We start from the raw sequence: 15906 nt of genomic DNA, 5'->3' as shown, positions 1-15906 counted from the left end.
TGGGGGTGGGTTGGGGGTGGGTGGGAGTTCACAATATTTATTTTTTCATTTGGTAACTGGGGAGAGGGACGGGGGGGTATTTATTTAGGAAGGAGGTGTGGTCTCCAGCCCTCTAAGGCTGGGGATGGTGATCAGCCCCAACAAAGATGAAAGGGAAGTTTTAGAGTTGCAGTTGGGGGATGGGGTTTGAAGAAAGTTGGAAGTGGGGAGGGGTGGAACTCTAATGGGGTTGGGAGCACCTGGTCTCAGAAATGAACAAAGCTGAGTGCTGATGTGCTGCAGGGCAAGGAACTGGGAATGTGTGAGTAGGATATGAGGCTCCATGGGCCGGGGTTCTGTTTTTTCTGTATCAATTTCTTAAACTAAAATAAAATAATAAAGGGGGGAGGAGGCTCATCTCATGACCTCTGCCATCTACATCCTTCACAAGCTCTGCATTTCGTATTTCAGTGTTTGGGTCAGTGTTTATTGTATAAATAAATGGTAATTTATTGGACCCCATGTGTGGCTTTCTGTGCCTTTCAGTGTCCCTCCTTGAGCACTGACTCCTAGCAGAGGCCCCAGGGCCTCAGTGTTTGGCTGTTTCTGCCTGCTGCTTGCCTCTCTTGGAACCTGTCCCCAGGGAGCAGGTCTGGGGAACAACCCCCTCAGTCTCCTAACTGCCCACCCTCTGAGCCTGAGCACCTTCATCCATAAAACCGAGAGAACCGTGGGGACCAAATAGGAACTGTGAGGGTGCACCTTGTCAACCTGCAAAATTCTCTTTGAACACGAGGCATTATTAATATCACTGCACCATTGCCCCCTGCCTTCAGGGTGGGTGTCCTGGTCCTTGTTCTCTGTGTGTCAGCCCTGGCGACCTCGTCACATCCCTGACAATGTCTGCGTTCAACTCTTGTCTGTCACTTTCTCCTTCTTTGTTTCCGTCACCTGAATGAATCTTTTGTCCTGTAGAAAGCCAAGAGAAAAAGGTATGATTGACTCCTAAGTGTGAAAGGAGGGCGGAAGTGGTGCCTTCTAAGGACAAGCTGGGTGCCCTGACTGGGAGAGAAAGATACAGGGAGGGAGAGACCCAGAGACGCGATCAAAGCTGAACCAGCTGCTTGGATTGGTGGGACAAAGGGAGGGGGAGGAGCCTGGATGCTGAGAAAGTTTGTGGGGAAAGTTGAGCCAAGAGAGGAGCCGGGCGGTGGCTGGAGCAGGCGGCGGGCGGGAGAGCCCGACCCGATTTCCCTGCTGCTCCCCTTGTGACCTGGTAAGTGGGCAAGTGAAGCCGAGGCTGGGGCCAGTGGAAGGACCCTTGAGTTTATGGGAGGTGACTTGAGGGGTTCATAGAGAAAACCCCAGAGGGGGCCAACAAAGAGCTGGCGACAGACTGAGCAGTCAGTCACCAACGCTGGAGAGGACAGGGCTGGATCCAAGGTACTGGAAAGAGAGATATGGATGGAAGGAAATAAAAAACTCTGGATAGGAGAGTCATGGTTGGATCCTGGGGGCTGTGCTGGGGAGGGGAATGGGGGGGTGACACCAGAGGGGGCAGGCCTCTGGGTAGCAAGTGTGGGCTCACCCCTTCGTCAGGGAAGGGGGCTGTGAGGGCTTGTGGGAGGGGCCTTGGTCCGTGACTGTGGATTGCAATCTGAATGGGCGGGCCCAGACTCCCAGTTGCTTAGGAAGCTCAGTCCAGGGAAGGAACTCTGAAGCTCAGTGTTTGTGTCTTTCTCTGTATCTTTGTGTCTCAGAGTCTCTCTCTCTCTCTCTCTCTCTCATCTCTATCTCTGTCTATCTCTCTATCTCTCTCTCTCTTCTCTCTCTCCTCTCTCTCTCTCTCTCTCTCTCTCTCTCTCTATATATATATATATATCTCCCCACTCTCCATCCCCACCCTCTCAATCTTCTCTGTGCACTGATGGGGTTGGAAAATGGGATGGGGGGATGTCCAGGGATCTTGGCTTCATAAGTAACCCCACATCTCTCCCAAACCCTTTTGCACATTGGGGTCTGCCCTGTTCTGAGAGACGTGGAAAAGACATGCCTGAGTATATGTTGCAATGGCTCTTACTTATTACAAAGTCACCCCTGTATGTCTTTTCTCCCTTTCTCCTGCCTGGGTTCATCGACCTGTGTCCTGTCTGATTCTCATTCCCTCCTTATGGCTTCCCCTCCTAGCCTCAGAACGGGGCTCTTCATCCCCATGTATCACAGACAGAGGCTCAGGAGGAAGATGGGGGCCCAGCAATACCCTGACCTGACTGTCATAATGAGCTGATGAACTGATAGGTCATATCTTTCTGGCTGGCTGTTTCATTCATGATCTGGGTCTCTGTCTTTCTCTCCTTTCCTTCTAAATCCCTGAGGCTCACGGAGAACTGGGGGTGGGAATTGGAGACAAGAAAGAGGCTGGCAGTAGAAGGAGCAGTTGTGGGCCATGTAGAAGAGTCTGGGTGTAGAGAGGACCCCCAGCCCACTCCTCCTCCCTGAGTTAGGTCTCAGCTGCAGTGGGAGGAGAGAAGGCTCTACCCTATCCTTAAACTCCCTCCTTCCCCCCTCATTTCCCTTCTAGACGCTGACAGAGGCAAAAATCTGCTAACTCAGGGGGCAGACTCAACCAGGGCTGCGAGTAGACCTGGGGAATGACCCCCCGATCTCCAAACAGTGCCTTCCGTGGCCGCACGGCTGCCTCAAGCTGTCTCTGTCTTGGTTCCTGGCCCTGGCTCTGTCCTTCTCTGGCATCACCCCTCCCTGTTCCACATGGGCCCTCTGTCTCCTACCAGGACGATGCGGCTCTGGGGGCCTCGGAACCTGGGGGTGGCTCTGGGAGTCTTCATGACCATTGGATTTGCCCTCCAGTTCTGGGGGGGACCCTTCCAGAGGAGGTGAGTTCCCACCTTGTACTAACTCCTGATAGATGCCGCTCACTTGCTCCTCCCCAACCCACCTGGGGCTGTGACTTGGAGTCTCAGAGGAGGCTCTGTGCCCTCTGTCCTTTCTCCACAAAAAGCCCATTCACTTGCTGCTGAGGGACAGGACATTTCCCCTCCTATCTCTTCTCAGGCCAACTGAGCTGCAGCTCCGACAGCCCTGGGCCATAGCCCCTCGACCAGCTGTTCCGTCCTGCCCACCCCGGCAGCACCTCGTGTTCCTGAAGACGCATAAATCCGGGAGCAGCTCTGTGCTGAGCTTGCTTCATCGCTATGGGGACCGGCACGGGCTGCGCTTTGCCCTTCCCGCCCGCTACCAGTTCGGCTACCCAAGGCTTTTCCAGGCCTCTCGGGTCAAAGGCTACCACCCACAGGGTGGCGGCACCCAGCTCCCCTTCCACATCCTCTGTCACCACATGAGGTTCAACCTGAAAGAGGTGAGGGGTGGAGTGGGGGTGGGTGGCACGGGAAAGAGATGGGCTCAGGCCTGTGGCCAAGACCACCGGGGGGGGGGCCAGGCCTGGGGGCTCCTCAAGCATCACCTCACCCAAAAAGTTGGACATGGGATTTCCTGTTGCCCTCTCCCCAGGTGTCCCTTCCCCAGCAGTTTCTGGGGGCCAGAGTCCTCTCTCCCATCTGGTGTTTGCCCCAGTCTCTTTCCTTGACCAGTTTATTCCCCTGGTGTCAGTAACCTGCCAACTCTGACTCCCCAAGCTCTCCCTCCAGGTGTCCCTTGCCTTTCCTGGTCTCCCTTCCACTGTCACTACCAGGGCCCCTGCTCCACCATGCCTCTGACTTGTCTTCCTCTCACTCCCCTTGCCATGTCTCCCACAGTCTGAGGATCAGCTATATGTCAGGCCCTAGACTGAGCCCAACAGAATAGTTGGGTGGAGGCCCAATTCTGACCCCCCCAGGAGCCTCAGTTCCAACAGGGGAGACAAGCACACACACTCACGTGCTCATACAGATGCACCAGGAACCCAAGAGCTCTTGTAGAAAGAAAATCAATGTGTGAATGAAAATGTACAGGGAAGGAATTAATCTTTATTAAGTATTTACTGAGTGCTAGGTACTAATCTTACCACCACCTTGCCAGGAAGGCATTATAAGTTTATCCATTGCTCGTATGAGGAGATAAGAGTCTCAGAGAGGCTCAGTGACTAGCCTCCTTTAACAGATAGAAAGTGGCAGAGTGAGAACTTGAACCCAGGTCCATTTACTCCAAAGTCAAGTCTCCTCCATGGCATGTGTATGTGTGTTTGTATTTGGAATTGTGGGAGAGTATTCATCAAAAGAAATGGGGCTTTCTGGAGAGGTGGGTTTTAAGAAGGGAAAGGGTGGACATGGCTTTGTAGTAAAGGCAACATCAGGCATTCTTATAGGGAGCAAATCAACAGTAAAGACATGGTGATACATGTGCATGTGTGGGTAAGAGGGGGAGTGTGTTTGCTGGTGGTAGAACTTCAGCGGAAGCTGCAAAGATGCCCATATTGAAGCTGGACCCAGAGACAGCAGCCAAGGAATATGAGCGTGATCTAATGGGCAGCAAGGGGCCACTGTTGGGAGTGAGGTGATGACAGTGACCTTTGAGGTAGGTTTCTCCGGAGGCTAGGATGATGACATTCATTGCTACCACCATTCATTGAATACCTACCAAATTCCAGGCACTCCCATATTCTTCCAGGTAAGTGTTCACCCACATTTATAGATGGAGGAATGAAGGCTCTGACGAATTCAACAGCTGCCCAAAGCCACACAATCAGTAAGTGGCAGAAACAGGATTTTATTCCAGGTCCATCTGATGCCAAAGCCCGTTCTCTTCACTGTTCCACTCTGTCTTCGAAGAGACAGACAGTTCACAGGCTCTGTCCTTTGGGCATGCCATATTTGTGGAGCAGATCAGAGAACATAATGACAAGGAGAGGTCAGATTCAATGATGGAAGTCACTTTTAGAGGCAGAAGCCCTTCAGGGAGTCCAGTAGCTGCATTCTGTTGTGGATCAGCCTGTAGGGCCATGTGAGCATAGGGCTCAGCCTAATCCCCACCTTCCTTCTTGCTGAGCAGTGCAATCACATGCCCAGCCCTCAGGGCAGCACCCTGCCAAATGGCCTCCCCAGAGCCCAGTCCAGGGGTATCTTTTCTTTCCAAGATGTCCAGCAGCCCCAGAAATGTGCTTCAGGCATCCTGAGCCTGGCCTGCGCACCTGATGCCATACCTGAGGCAGGACTATTGTTGCTTGCCCCCTCCTCACCCTTTGCTGCCAGTGTCGCCCTTCCTCCTGCCCTGGGGAGGCCTTAAGCCAGTTCCTCTTTTGGAGCTGTGACCAAGCGTCCAAGGGTAGGCACTCAATAGATTTTGTTGGAGAAGTGAGTACAAATTTTGATTCCTAGAGGTTTTGCTGACCAAGGCAGAAAGGCCTGAGGAAATTAAGGCTCCCCGGGAGCTTCCCACGCTCCAGGTTTCTTCATATCCTTTATCTTATGTATCCTTCATAATCGCCTGGGAAGGTATGGTTATTTCCATTTTGCAGTGACAAAATTGAGTCTCAGAGATGTTCAATAACTTGCCCAAGACCATGCAGATAGTGAGGGAAGCTGGGGGTTCCCAGCAGAGCTGTGAGTAGGTTTGAAAGGCAGAGATCAGCAGGCCCTTGGCTTGGACTTATTTTCTTCCTATGGCTAGTCTTCTCTCCTCTGCAGGTACTTCAGGTCATGCCTTCCGACAGCTTCTTCTTTTCCATTGTCCGAGACCCGGCAGCTCTGGCCCGCTCTGCCTTCTCCTACTATAAATCCACCTCATCGGCCTTCCGCAAGGCACCATCCTTGGCTGCCTTCCTGGCCAATCCTCGAGCCTTCTACCGGCCTGGGGCCCGTGGGGACCACTATGCCCGAAACTTATTATGGTTTGATTTTGGCCTCCCCTTCCCCCCAGAGATGAGGGCCAAAAGAGGTAATTCTCACCCCCCCAGGGACCCCAAACCCCCACAGCTGCATGTCTTGCCTTCTGGCACTGGCCCTCGAGCCCCCACCCTAGGTCCCAATGCTCTCTTCCATCCTGTTTTCACTGTTGCTGGTGATCATGGCCAGACATCCAGTCCTGCCTCTTTAGATTTGGGGTCTTCGTCCTTCATCCAGTGGGGCCTGGCCTGGCTGGATTCCATCTTTGACCTGGTTTTGGTGGCCGAGTACTTTGATGAGTCATTAGTTCTGCTGGCAGATGCCCTGTGCTGGGGTCTGGATGACGTAGTGGGCTTCATGCACAATGCCCAGGCTGGAGGGGAGCAGGGCCTCAGAGCTGTTGGTAATGGTGGACTGACTGCTGAGGATCGGCAGCTGACTGCACGGGCCCGAGCCTGGAACAACTTGGACTGGGCTCTCTATGTCCACTTCAACCGCAGTCTGTGGGCACGGATAGAGCAATATGGACAGAGCCGGCTGGAGAGTGCTGTGGCCGAGCTCCGGGCTCGCCGGGTGGCCATGGCTAAACGTTGTCTGGTAGGGGGTGAGGCTTCAGACCCTAAATACATCAGTGACCGTCGGTTCCGCCCCTTCCAGTTTGGGTCATCTAAGGTTTTGGGTTACATACTTCGGAGTGGACTGAGCCCCCAAGACCAGGAGGAGTGTGAACGCCTGGCTACCCCTGAGCTACAATACAAGGACAAGCTGGATGCCAAGCAATTCCCCCCTACAGTCTCACTGCCCCTCAAGACTTCTAGGCTACTCTCCCCATAGGCATCAGGCTACAGATTTAGGCTGAAGAGCAGCTAAGTTAGAAGGGCGCATGTGATGAGTGCGGGTCAGCCAGATTTGATTTCTGCTTCCCTCGAAGGGATGGAACTGCCCGGATGCAGGCCCCAATTAGTCTTTCTGGCTTTTGCCTCGGAGTCCCAGTCGTTGGGCTCCCAGTAGCGCCTCCCTCCCCACCCATTTTGCCCCTTCCCCTTTCCAGACCCAAGGCAGGTCCGTGCAGGGCTCTCCAGAGCTCCCTGGAGGAGCAAAACATGGAGTGAGCAAGAGAAAGTTTGGGACCCGGTGAGTTAGAATGATACGTCCATTTCTCTACGAAATATGTTATTGGGCTATACTTATTTCCCTATGAAATGTTTGTTGAACAAATAAATAATTTGAAACTTCTACTTGATTTATGTAGGGCGGAAAAGGGAGGGATGGAGAATCTTCCTGGGAGAAGCGGGATTGGAGGGGGTTCCTTTACTATTTCTTCCCGAGGAAGTCCGTCTGTAGCCTCTCCCGCATTCCTCTCGCGCCAGCCTAAGCGCAGCCGGACCCCGCCCCCTCCCCCACGGTTGGGGCACCCAGATTCCGGGGCCTCGGAGGCCACGCCCCTTCCCTTCCGCTTCCGGTTTCTCGCCAGTCATTCGGCTCCGCACCCCGGTCCCGTCCCCGCCGGGTCTTGGTTCCGGGTTCGTTGCCCCGGTTCCCGGACCGGGCTGGGCTCTTGGGCCGCCCCGGCCGCGCGCAGCACTCCTCCGGTGTCAGGACTCACTGGACGCACCCCCGGGGGCCTCCCTTGTCCTCCGCGGGTTCCGCCGGGGCTGGTCTCCGGTCCCGGCCCACTTCGCCCCACTCCCGGCCCCCGGCTGCCCCGTCTTCGCCTCCCCATGGAGTCCCAGTGCGATTACTCGATGTACTTCCCGGCCGTGCCGCTGCCGCCGCGCGCGGAGCTGGCGGGGGACCCCGGCCGGTACCGGGCGCTGCCCCGGCGCAACCATCTGTACTTGGGGGAGACTGTTCGCTTCCTGCTGGTGCTGCGCTGCCGAGGCGGCGCGGCGTCTGGCGCCGGGGGCGGCCCGGGCTTGGGCTCTCGAGGAGCCTGGGCAGAACTGGCAACTGCCCTGGCCGCCCTGGCCTCGGTCAGCGCTGGAGGTGGGGCACCAGGGGGCGGTGGCTCCGGCGACCAGGACCCAGAACTCCCAGGGGGAGGGGATCCTGGAGGTGGAGGGTTGTTCCGAGGCTGCAGTCCCCTTCTTACCCACGGCCCAGGCCCTGCTACCTCAGAGGGAGCGACCACGGTGAGGAACTTGTGTTGACACGGCAAAGGGCGGAGGGGCGGCTTGCTGGGTGCCAAAGACAGCATGGGAGACGGACGCTGGGGGCCTAAGGCAGGAGGCAGACGACCGAGGAAGAGAGGGGAGGGCACAAAGGACTGCATGGATTGCAGATCAGAAAGGGAATGGCCGCAGGCTGCCTTTTTGACCCTTCCTGACCTCTTCACCCCTTTCACAACCCCAGCTGCCTGTGGAGGAACCGATTGTGTCCACAGATGAGGTCATCTTCCCACTCACTGTTTCACTGGATAGACTGCCCCCAGGGACACCTAAGGCCAAGGTAAGACTGGCAAAGGGTGGTGCGGTTGTTCCAAATTCAGACACCGTTTCAAGTCTTGGCTGTCTGTTAATTCTCTTGACTGTGGTCCTGTGTCCCCTGTACCCAGATTGTAGTGACCGTGTGGAAGCGGGAAGTTGAGGCACCAGAGGTCAGAGATCAAGGCTACCTGCGCTTGCTGCAGACACGGTCTCCTGGGGAGACTTTCCGGGGCGAGCAGAGTGCTTTCAAGGCCCAAGGTGGGAAGGAGAATGCAGAGGGGAAGGGCTAGTCTTGGATTTTAGGGACAGAGTGAAGGGGTGATATTGGAAAGTGCCTGCTGGGGGAGAAGAGGAAGACTAGAACTGCGGGTTGGAGGTGAGGTCTGCACCCAGACCATCATTTCTTGTCTCCGTCTTCTCCCGCAGTGAGCACCCTGCTGACTCTGCTGCCCCCTCCGGTTCTGAAATGCCGGCAGTTCACTGTGGCTGGAAAACACTTGACTGTGCTCAAGGGTGAGCAGATTGGCTGGCTCAAGTCTTGGGTAGCAGCAAGGGAATGGATTAGGTGGCAGTTACTCTGGGCAGGCTGGTGGGGGTAGGTCTGTTTCTTTCTGGGTAAAGGTGGGGCCCTAGGGGTCCAGCTACTCTGAGCTGAGCTGGTTACTTCTGACAGTGCTGAACAGCTCCTCCCAGGAGGAAATCTCCATCTGGGATATCCGAATCCTCCCTAACTTCAATGCCAGTTATCTACCTGTCATGCCTGATGGCTCTGTGCTGCTGGTGGACAATGTCTGGTGAGATCCTGGGCAGGGCTGTGAAGTGGTAGGCATGGGGGCAGGGGCCAAGCTCTGGCATGGGGAGATCATGCCCTGTCTTCCTCTCTTCCGAACTAGTCACCAGTCTGGGGAAGTCTCTATGGGCTCCTTCTGCCGGCTCCCTGGTACCTCTGGCTGCTTCCCCTGCCCACTTAGTGCCCTGGAGGAACACAACTTCCTGTTTCAGCTGAGAGGGAGTGAGCAGCCCCCTCCTGGGGCCAAGGAGGTGAGCATGAAAGGAAAAAGGATAACAAAGAGTAGTGGGAGGGAAAAACCAGGGGGTTGACTAAAAATGGGAGGGGGACTCAAATACCTGTGAAGTCTCCCATCCTTTGTCCCTCCTGCAGGGCCTAGAAGTTCCCCTGATTGCTGTGGTTCAGTGGTCTACTCCGAAGCTGCCCTTCACCCAGAGCATCTACACACACTACCGGTGAGTGTATGGGCTCCCCTGCCAGGCACCATCCCCTTGACCTCTGTTGCCTGACATACACATCCAGCTTCCCTCTCTCACTGCTCCTAGCCTGCCCAGCGTCCGCCTAGACCGCCCCTGCTTTGTGATGACTGCTTCTTGTGAGTCTCCTGTTCGGACCTATGAGCGTTTCACTGTCACCTACACGCTGCTCAACAATCTCCAAGACTTCCTTGCCGTGAGGCTCGTGTGGACCCCAGAGCATGCACAGGCTGGTAGGTCAGCTGCCAGGCTGGGACCTTGTCCCAAGGGAGGAGAGGGGAAAGGAAGAAGTCATGGAGGTAGGACCATGAAAAAGCTCAAACCTGGTGCCAGCCCCACCACAATGGGTGACTTGCGGCAGGCAGCTTCAGCTCTGTACCTGGGTGATCTCCAGTGTCACAGATGGAGAGTTTAGAGAGGCACTGGAACAGAGTGATTTCAAGGGCAGAGACACTGGAGCTATGCTCTCTGGTATGAGTTCTACCTTTCTCATTTACTAGCTGCGTGACCTTGGGTAAGTTACTTAAACTGTCTGGGTCTCAGAATCCTCATCTCTGAAAAAGGGCAAATACCTCATGGGGTTGTTATGCAAATTAATGAGTTAGTATGTGTGAAGTGTTAGAACAGAGCTCAGCACACAGTATTGGCTATTGTTATCTATAACACAGGACAAAAGAGAACATTTACGCAGTTTACTTCACAGAGTGGTTTTGAGGGTCAAATGAGACTGTGTTCGTGGTGGCCCTCTGGGAACTGAGGAATGCTGTACAGTGTTTACTGGTGCCTGTTTCTGCCCCCAGGAAAGCAGCTGTGTGAGGAGGAGCACCGGGCCATGCAGGCAGCCCTGGACTCGATTGTCTGCCACACACCCCTCAACAACCTTGGCTTTTCCCGGAAGGGCAGTGCGCTCACCTTCAGTGTGGCCTTCCAGGCTCTGAGGACAGGGCTCTTTGAGGTAGGCTGGGGAGGGTCTGGGCTGTGCCTAGCTTCTATGGATGAAATATAATGGGTGGCACTAAAAGGTTGGGCAGAGGGAAGGTGGAATTTAGAACCAACATCAGTCTGTCAGATGCGGAAGCTAAATTGAAAGATCTGGGCCCTGGAAGCTGAGCTGGGCTGCTCATGTGTGTCTTCCCATCTCAGCTGAGCCAGCACATGAAGCTGAAGCTGCAGTTCACTGCCAGTGTGTCCCACCCTCCGCCCGAGGCCCGGCCCCTCTCTCGCAAGAGCAGCCCTAGCAGCCCTGCCGTCCGGGACTTGGTGGAGAGGCACCAGGCTAGCCTGGGCCGCTCTCAGTCCTTCTCCCACCAACAGCCTTCTCGCAGCCACCTCATGAGGTACTGAACTAGGGGAGGCATGGCATTGGACCGGGAGAGGCTGGAACCAGAGAAGGGGCAGGGAGGGGTGCTGGGTCTGAACAGAGCCCACAGCCTCTGCCTCCTCCCAGGTCGGGCAGTGTGATGGAGCGCAGGGCCATCACACCCCCTGTGGCCTCCCCTGTCGGCCGCCCCCTCTATCTGCCCCCGGACAAGGCTGTGCTCTCTCTGGACAAGATTGCCAAGCGCGAGTGCAAGGTCCTGGTGGTGGAGCCTGTCAAGTAGCACCATGCCGGCCCTGCTAACCTCATACACTCCAGAAACTGCAGGCCTCCAAGGGGGTCCTCGCTCCCAGGCCGTGGTGCCCTGGGATGCCTCCCACCTTGGGTGAAGAGGCCCAGCAGAGCTGCCTGTCTTGTGTCTGCTGATGAGGGATGGGGGAAGAAGCTGGGAAGTGGATAGGTATTGCTGCAGCATGAAGCCAACAGTATTTCCCCGAGTCCCTGCTGGGGGGGCTGGCCCCACCCGTAGGCCAGAGCAAAGGCCTCCAAGAGCTCCCTTGGCCCTGTCCTTTACCCTGGTTCTAAGTTTACAAAGTATTTTCCTCATTCCTATTAAGTTCTTTCCCACCTTTGACATTCCCTCCCACCCACCCACAGGGCTGAGATTAGAGGGTGGTGATGGTAAAGGGACCCCGACAATGACTCTCCTGTCTCAGGGGTCGGGGAAATAGCTAGGTGGCCTCCTTTTGCCCCTCATGTTTACGTTTGCAGCCCGAAGCACTTTAATTTGTATTTCTTTTTTTGTCTGTTTCTGTAACTTATTCTCCAACCCTGCTTCCCACTGAAATAAGACTATTAAAGGCCTGTTCAGGAGGGAGAAGAATGACTGGTGTTTGTGTGTTGATGGATGGAGCAGAGACCACAGGAGCTCAGGATGATTGCCTTCAACATGCAAACAGCTCCCCTCCGCTCCCCTCCCATTTTTTTCTGATTGCCTGCCTGCCCCCACTGCAGCCCCCTCCCCCCATACACACATCCATGGGCCTGGGAACATCAGACTCATGTTTATTAGGAGGGAGGGAGGGAAGAGGGAATTCCCCTTGCCCACCTTCTCCTCAACATAGTGCAAAGTTCCCAAGCCTTTGCTCTCCAGGTGAGTGGGGTTGGTGGGTGAGCAGAAGGCCTTAGTTCTAGCACCAAGCCAAGGAAGAGGTGAAGAACGTTTGTGCCTCTTTCATCAGAGGCCCATGGGCCCAATCCACTTCGACCCTTGCCATCTGGCAGGCTCAGACGTCAATGGGCTCCCGGCCTCGGTTCTGCCTCTTCACCACAAATACCCTCTGTCCTGACACGGTCACCAGCAGCGTGTGTTCTCCAAAGACCACTGGAGGAGAGACACACCTTCCCCCACCCCAGGAGAGGGAAGGGAGCACAGAGTTAGGCTCTGGTACAACGGCCTCCACAGGATCACCCGCAAATTGGCTGCAATCAAAAGCCAAAGAAATGCTATGGTTCAAGGTCCAGAGACTTGAAGATAAGAGGCCTCTGTTAAATCCCCTTCCCTTTTTTTGCTTTCTCATTCTCAATTGTGATACAAGAGGAATCCCAAAGGGAAGAAAGTGGCCAGACTAGGGTCTTCAGGAGGAGATGGTGAGAGGTTGGTAAGAAGGAGACAGGTGTTGTTCCACGGAGGAAAGAAGCCTCTGGAAGCACCCCCCTACCACCCACCCACCAGGGCAGGGGCTCACCAGACAGGCGCTTGAAGGGTACATTCATGCCATGGTGCAGCCGGAAACTGCAGGCCGTGCTGATCAGCTCAGAGATGGCGCTGGCTGCCTGCTCGTCATTCTCAAGATCCCCAGATGACTGCACACAGACGGAGGAGGGAGGGGGCAGAAATTAAGGCACAAAATTGGGAAGGAATACCACACAGTCCCTTTGGCTTTTGTACTCGTAATGTCTCCCTCTCCACTTTCCAATGCCCCCGGATCACTCAGTTTTGGAAAAACCAAACTAAAACCTCCCTATGGTGTTGTCACTTTCATGTCATCCTGTTTCTTATCCTTACACTACTGGGCTTCCTCTGATGAACAGCGACTCATCCACCTCTTTACTAACTGTTCTAACCCCTTGAAACTGGATTTCCCATTTTGTCCCCCACCTATTTGATAAAACCACATTGTCCCAAATCAATGCCTGTCCACCACCTACTTGTTAAAGGTTCCACCTTTTTTCTCAGTCTTCCCACTTGTTGCCCTGTCTACAGAAACTGAAACATAAACATCCCCTTTGTTCTTCAACTTCCCCCTCTTCCCATCCCTTGTGTAAGTGATGTGACAGTGGTCTGGGCTTCCTCTTTTCTGGTGACTGTCTCACTTCCTTTTCCCACCCCTTCAATATGGGCCTACCATTATGTTAAGTTTATTAGCTCCCTTTGCTCTCTCAGACATTCTGTACGTCAGTTTCCTCATCTGTAAATTGGGGACAATAGTACTTACCTTATGGGCTTGTTGTGAGGGTTACCTGAGATAATACTGGGGACCTGCTTAGAGCAACTCCTAGTAACATATTAACTGCTATCGTTCTACATGAAACTCAGTGTCGAAAGTTGGGTCATCAAAACTTCCTTTATCCACCTCCCTCCCAAACAACTTCCTTTCTTGATTTCCTGCTTGTTAAGGTGTCCCTATTGCTCTAGGCTTCCGAGTTCAAAGTCTTACTGGATGGAGAAGTATCTCCTCTGTTACCTCTATCTAGTCATTACCAGGATATATTGATTCTACCTTTAAAATTTCTTCTCTCCTTGTTCTTTCTCACCAGCCCAGGCATACCCACATTACTCCCCTTCCAGCCCATCTTCATTTTCACACCACTAACAATCTTGTCCAACCATTTCACTGGGCCATGTTTCTGTTCAAAAAACCTTCAGAGCTCCTCTTACCGTCAATATTAAGTCCAAATGCATTAACCTGGCCGTGAAAGCCCTCCACAAGCAGATCCTTTCCTTACTATATCCTCTTCTTCCCCCAAACCTTTCCAAATCTTTTCACCATAAACCCATCACCAGTTCAGACAGGCTAGTGTCATACTCCTGAAAATATGTTCACCTCCCAGCCCTGAATATTCTCCTTTTTTCTCTCTCATTCTCAACCATTTGTCCTTTAAGCTCAGTTGAATTCCCACATTCAAGAGTTTCCTCGCCATAACACAAGTTATAACACGAAGGGTTGAATCCTTCATATTCTGGACTCCTTCGGTAGTCTTTACCATTTGCATTGCTTCCAACCTTTAACCTTAAGACTTGTCTCTCTAGCTAAAGCAAAAGCTTCTAGAGAGCTAACACTATATTGTACTATGGAGCAAAATACAAAAGACTCTTTCAAGAAATACCAAATAAAAACATACTTGAGAAAAACTCTGGTAATATCAGTTATCAACAAACCTGTAACTAGTTGCGGGACTTTGGTGGTTAGTAAACCTTTTTTATCTCAGAACAGTTGGGCGACTAAGATTCCAGAGATTTATTTAATTGATGACTGAAAGCTTGCTATATGGCAGGCAGAACACCAAGTACAGGCTAAGAAAAGAAGGGGTTACGGGCCATGTGTACTTAGGGGCCCCCTCCCTTTCCCAGAACGCACCGCCAGCACTGCACCTTCACTCAGCACCAGGTAGCCGAGCTGGTCTGGGATTCGCTCCAGCCCCTGGGTCAGTGCAGAAGTCTAGGGGGTAGAGATGCAAGCAGTGAGAAGGATGCTCTAGGATGGCCCTCAACAGTGATCCTCCAGGGCTTCCATCTGCCCTCACTCTCGGTCCCCGGGATCCCCTGACCTTCCACATCCCAACTTTGCTTACTCTACGGGGCCTTCGCATCCACACTGACCCCTCCCCGCAACCCCTTCGTACCCCGCCTCTGGCGCTAGCCCCTGAACACCCTCCAACAGATCCTTCAACGTGGCCACCCCTCCCATTTCCATTCCCTCGCCGTCCTGGGTCGGACTGGAGGTGAGGGCGGAGTGCACGCCCAGAAAGGGGCAACCAGGGACAGTGGGACCAGAGAGATTGGGGAACAGGGACCTTGAACCCCCGGCATATACTCCCGCGCATGCGCCCTCACTCACCATCGCAGCCTTAGGTGCTTGAGGAGCTCCCTACCAGATAGGTAGCTTCCGGCTCCAGGGCCACGTCACGTGCTCCCCCAGACAGTCTCCTCCCACTACTTTGCGCTACCGACCTTTAGCTCTGTCCCCACCACGCGGATTGGGCCGTAGCTACGTCATCAGACTTAGTCAGCCAATGCAGAGCGCCGCCTCCCGGAGACGCACGCGGATTGGTCACTACCCTCTGTGACACCCATCTCCCCGCCCCTCAGTGCCAGAGCGCGAGGAGGAGGGGAGAGCGTGGCGGAGGGGGACGGCCTGAGTGGGGCCGGGAGGGGCGGGATGGGGGAGGGCAGGCTGAGGCAGAACCGCAGAACGCCGGGTTCTTCCTGAGCTGGAGTGGCCGCCAACCCGTAACTTCCCGGGTTTGTCCTCACCCTAAAACGGGAGAATAAAATGAAATTACGTGCAATGCATGGTAAAAGCTGTTCAAATGCTACTGTTATGCCTACTTAAGGCAGCTCTCTGTTGAAGTCACTTTTGTTCCCAAAGTAGTTTTTCATCCCCAGGTTCAGTGAGGAACCTTGTGATGGTGAATTGAGTCCTCAACGCGGCTGCAATACTGAATAATCTCTGCCGGGAAAAATTAGAAACAGTACCTCGGGGTCACTTTAATATGTATGAGCACCACAAAATACATGTAAACATAGGACATTTTTTGTATTAATTTATATAGTTTCTAGATCTGTTGCAACACTAATGTGACTAGGTGGTGTTGGTGAAGTAAAATGAAGACTGACTCTAGAAATAAAACAATAAATACTTGTCCGGGCGTTTGGCAGTTCCTCAACAAGTTCAACATAGAGTTACCAGAGTTACCAGTTCAACGTAGAGTGACCATATGACTAAGCTATTCCATTCCTGGATGTGTATCCAAGAGAACTGAAAACGTGTCCACACAAAAGCTTGTACATGAATGT

General features: G+C 53.8%; 3 protein-coding genes across 4 annotated transcripts; 2 read left to right on the top strand and 1 right to left on the bottom strand.

Annotated features, from left to right (window-relative positions):
• The first annotated feature begins 1214 nt into the window (after positions 1-1214).
• GAL3ST4 (galactose-3-O-sulfotransferase 4) lies at positions 1215-7052 on the top strand. The gene is made up of 4 exons (XM_008590382.1): positions 1215-1255; positions 2561-2873; positions 3052-3355; positions 5619-7052. The coding sequence occupies exons 2-4, from the start codon at positions 2749-2751 to the stop codon at positions 6648-6650; spliced, it is 1461 nt and encodes a 486-aa protein (XP_008588604.1). The 5' UTR covers positions 1215-1255; positions 2561-2748; the 3' UTR covers positions 6651-7052.
• A 275-nt stretch (positions 7053-7327) lies between these two features.
• Positions 7328-11709, top strand: LOC103605759 (chromosome unknown open reading frame, human C7orf43). Its single transcript, XM_008590383.1, has 11 exons — positions 7328-7948; positions 8169-8264; positions 8371-8500; positions 8669-8755; positions 8916-9036; positions 9136-9283; positions 9405-9487; positions 9578-9741; positions 10309-10463; positions 10652-10845; positions 10956-11709. The coding sequence occupies exons 1-11, from the start codon at positions 7538-7540 to the stop codon at positions 11107-11109; spliced, it is 1743 nt and encodes a 580-aa protein (XP_008588605.1). The 5' UTR covers positions 7328-7537; the 3' UTR covers positions 11110-11709.
• Positions 11710-11870: 161 nt separating this feature from the next.
• On the bottom strand, positions 11871-15032 carry LAMTOR4 (late endosomal/lysosomal adaptor, MAPK and MTOR activator 4). Of its 2 annotated transcripts, none has more exons than XM_008590380.1 (4): positions 14948-15032; positions 14468-14548; positions 12575-12692; positions 11871-12210 (listed from the first exon to the last, which is right to left on the bottom strand). In XM_008590380.1, exons 1-4 carry the CDS (start codon positions 14948-14950, stop codon positions 12113-12115), a joined length of 300 nt encoding a protein of 99 aa, XP_008588602.1. In that variant the 5' UTR covers positions 14951-15032; the 3' UTR covers positions 11871-12112. The 2 variants fall into 2 exon arrangements, with proteins under 2 accessions (XP_008588602.1, XP_008588603.1); XM_008590381.1 differs by having other exon boundaries at positions 12136-12227.
• Positions 15033-15906: the final 874 nt, after the last annotated feature.

Source organism: Galeopterus variegatus, unplaced genomic scaffold (assembly GCF_000696425.1).
Source record: "Galeopterus variegatus unplaced genomic scaffold, G_variegatus-3.0.2 Scaffold6060, whole genome shotgun sequence".
NCBI lineage: Eukaryota > Metazoa > Chordata > Mammalia > Dermoptera > Cynocephalidae > Galeopterus > Galeopterus variegatus.
This window is presented reverse-complemented; position numbering and strand designations above follow the sequence as displayed.

What these genes read in the sequence shown, in the direction of transcription:
- GAL3ST4 (XM_008590382.1), top strand. Translation starts at nt 2,749, where the DNA reads ATGGGCCCTCTGTCTCCTACCAGGACGATGCGGCTCTGGGGGCCTCGG. An exon ending in GGGGGACCCTTCCAGAGGAG is followed by an intron (nt 2,874 to 3,051) that starts GTGAGTTCCCAC and finishes ATCTCTTCTCAG; the next exon opens with GCCAACTGAGCTGCAGCTCC. An exon ending in TGAGGTTCAACCTGAAAGAG is followed by an intron (nt 3,356 to 5,618) that starts GTGAGGGGTGGA and finishes TCTCCTCTGCAG; the next exon opens with GTACTTCAGGTCATGCCTTC.
- LOC103605759 (XM_008590383.1), top strand. Translation starts at nt 7,538, where the DNA reads ATGGAGTCCCAGTGCGATTACTCGATGTACTTCCCGGCCGTGCCGCTG. An exon ending in CCTCAGAGGGAGCGACCACG is followed by an intron (nt 7,949 to 8,168) that starts GTGAGGAACTTG and finishes TCACAACCCCAG; the next exon opens with CTGCCTGTGGAGGAACCGAT. An exon ending in CCCAGAGCATGCACAGGCTG is followed by an intron (nt 9,742 to 10,308) that starts GTAGGTCAGCTG and finishes TTCTGCCCCCAG; the next exon opens with GAAAGCAGCTGTGTGAGGAG.
- LAMTOR4 (XM_008590380.1), bottom strand. An exon ending in GTGAAGGTGCAGTGCTGGCG is followed by an intron (nt 12,693 to 14,467) that starts GTGCGTTCTGGG and finishes GTCTGTGTGCAG; the next exon opens with TCATCTGGGGATCTTGAGAA. An exon ending in ACCCTTCAAGCGCCTGTCTG is followed by an intron (nt 12,211 to 12,574) that starts GTGAGCCCCTGC and finishes TCTCTCCTCCAG; the next exon opens with TGGTCTTTGGAGAACACACG.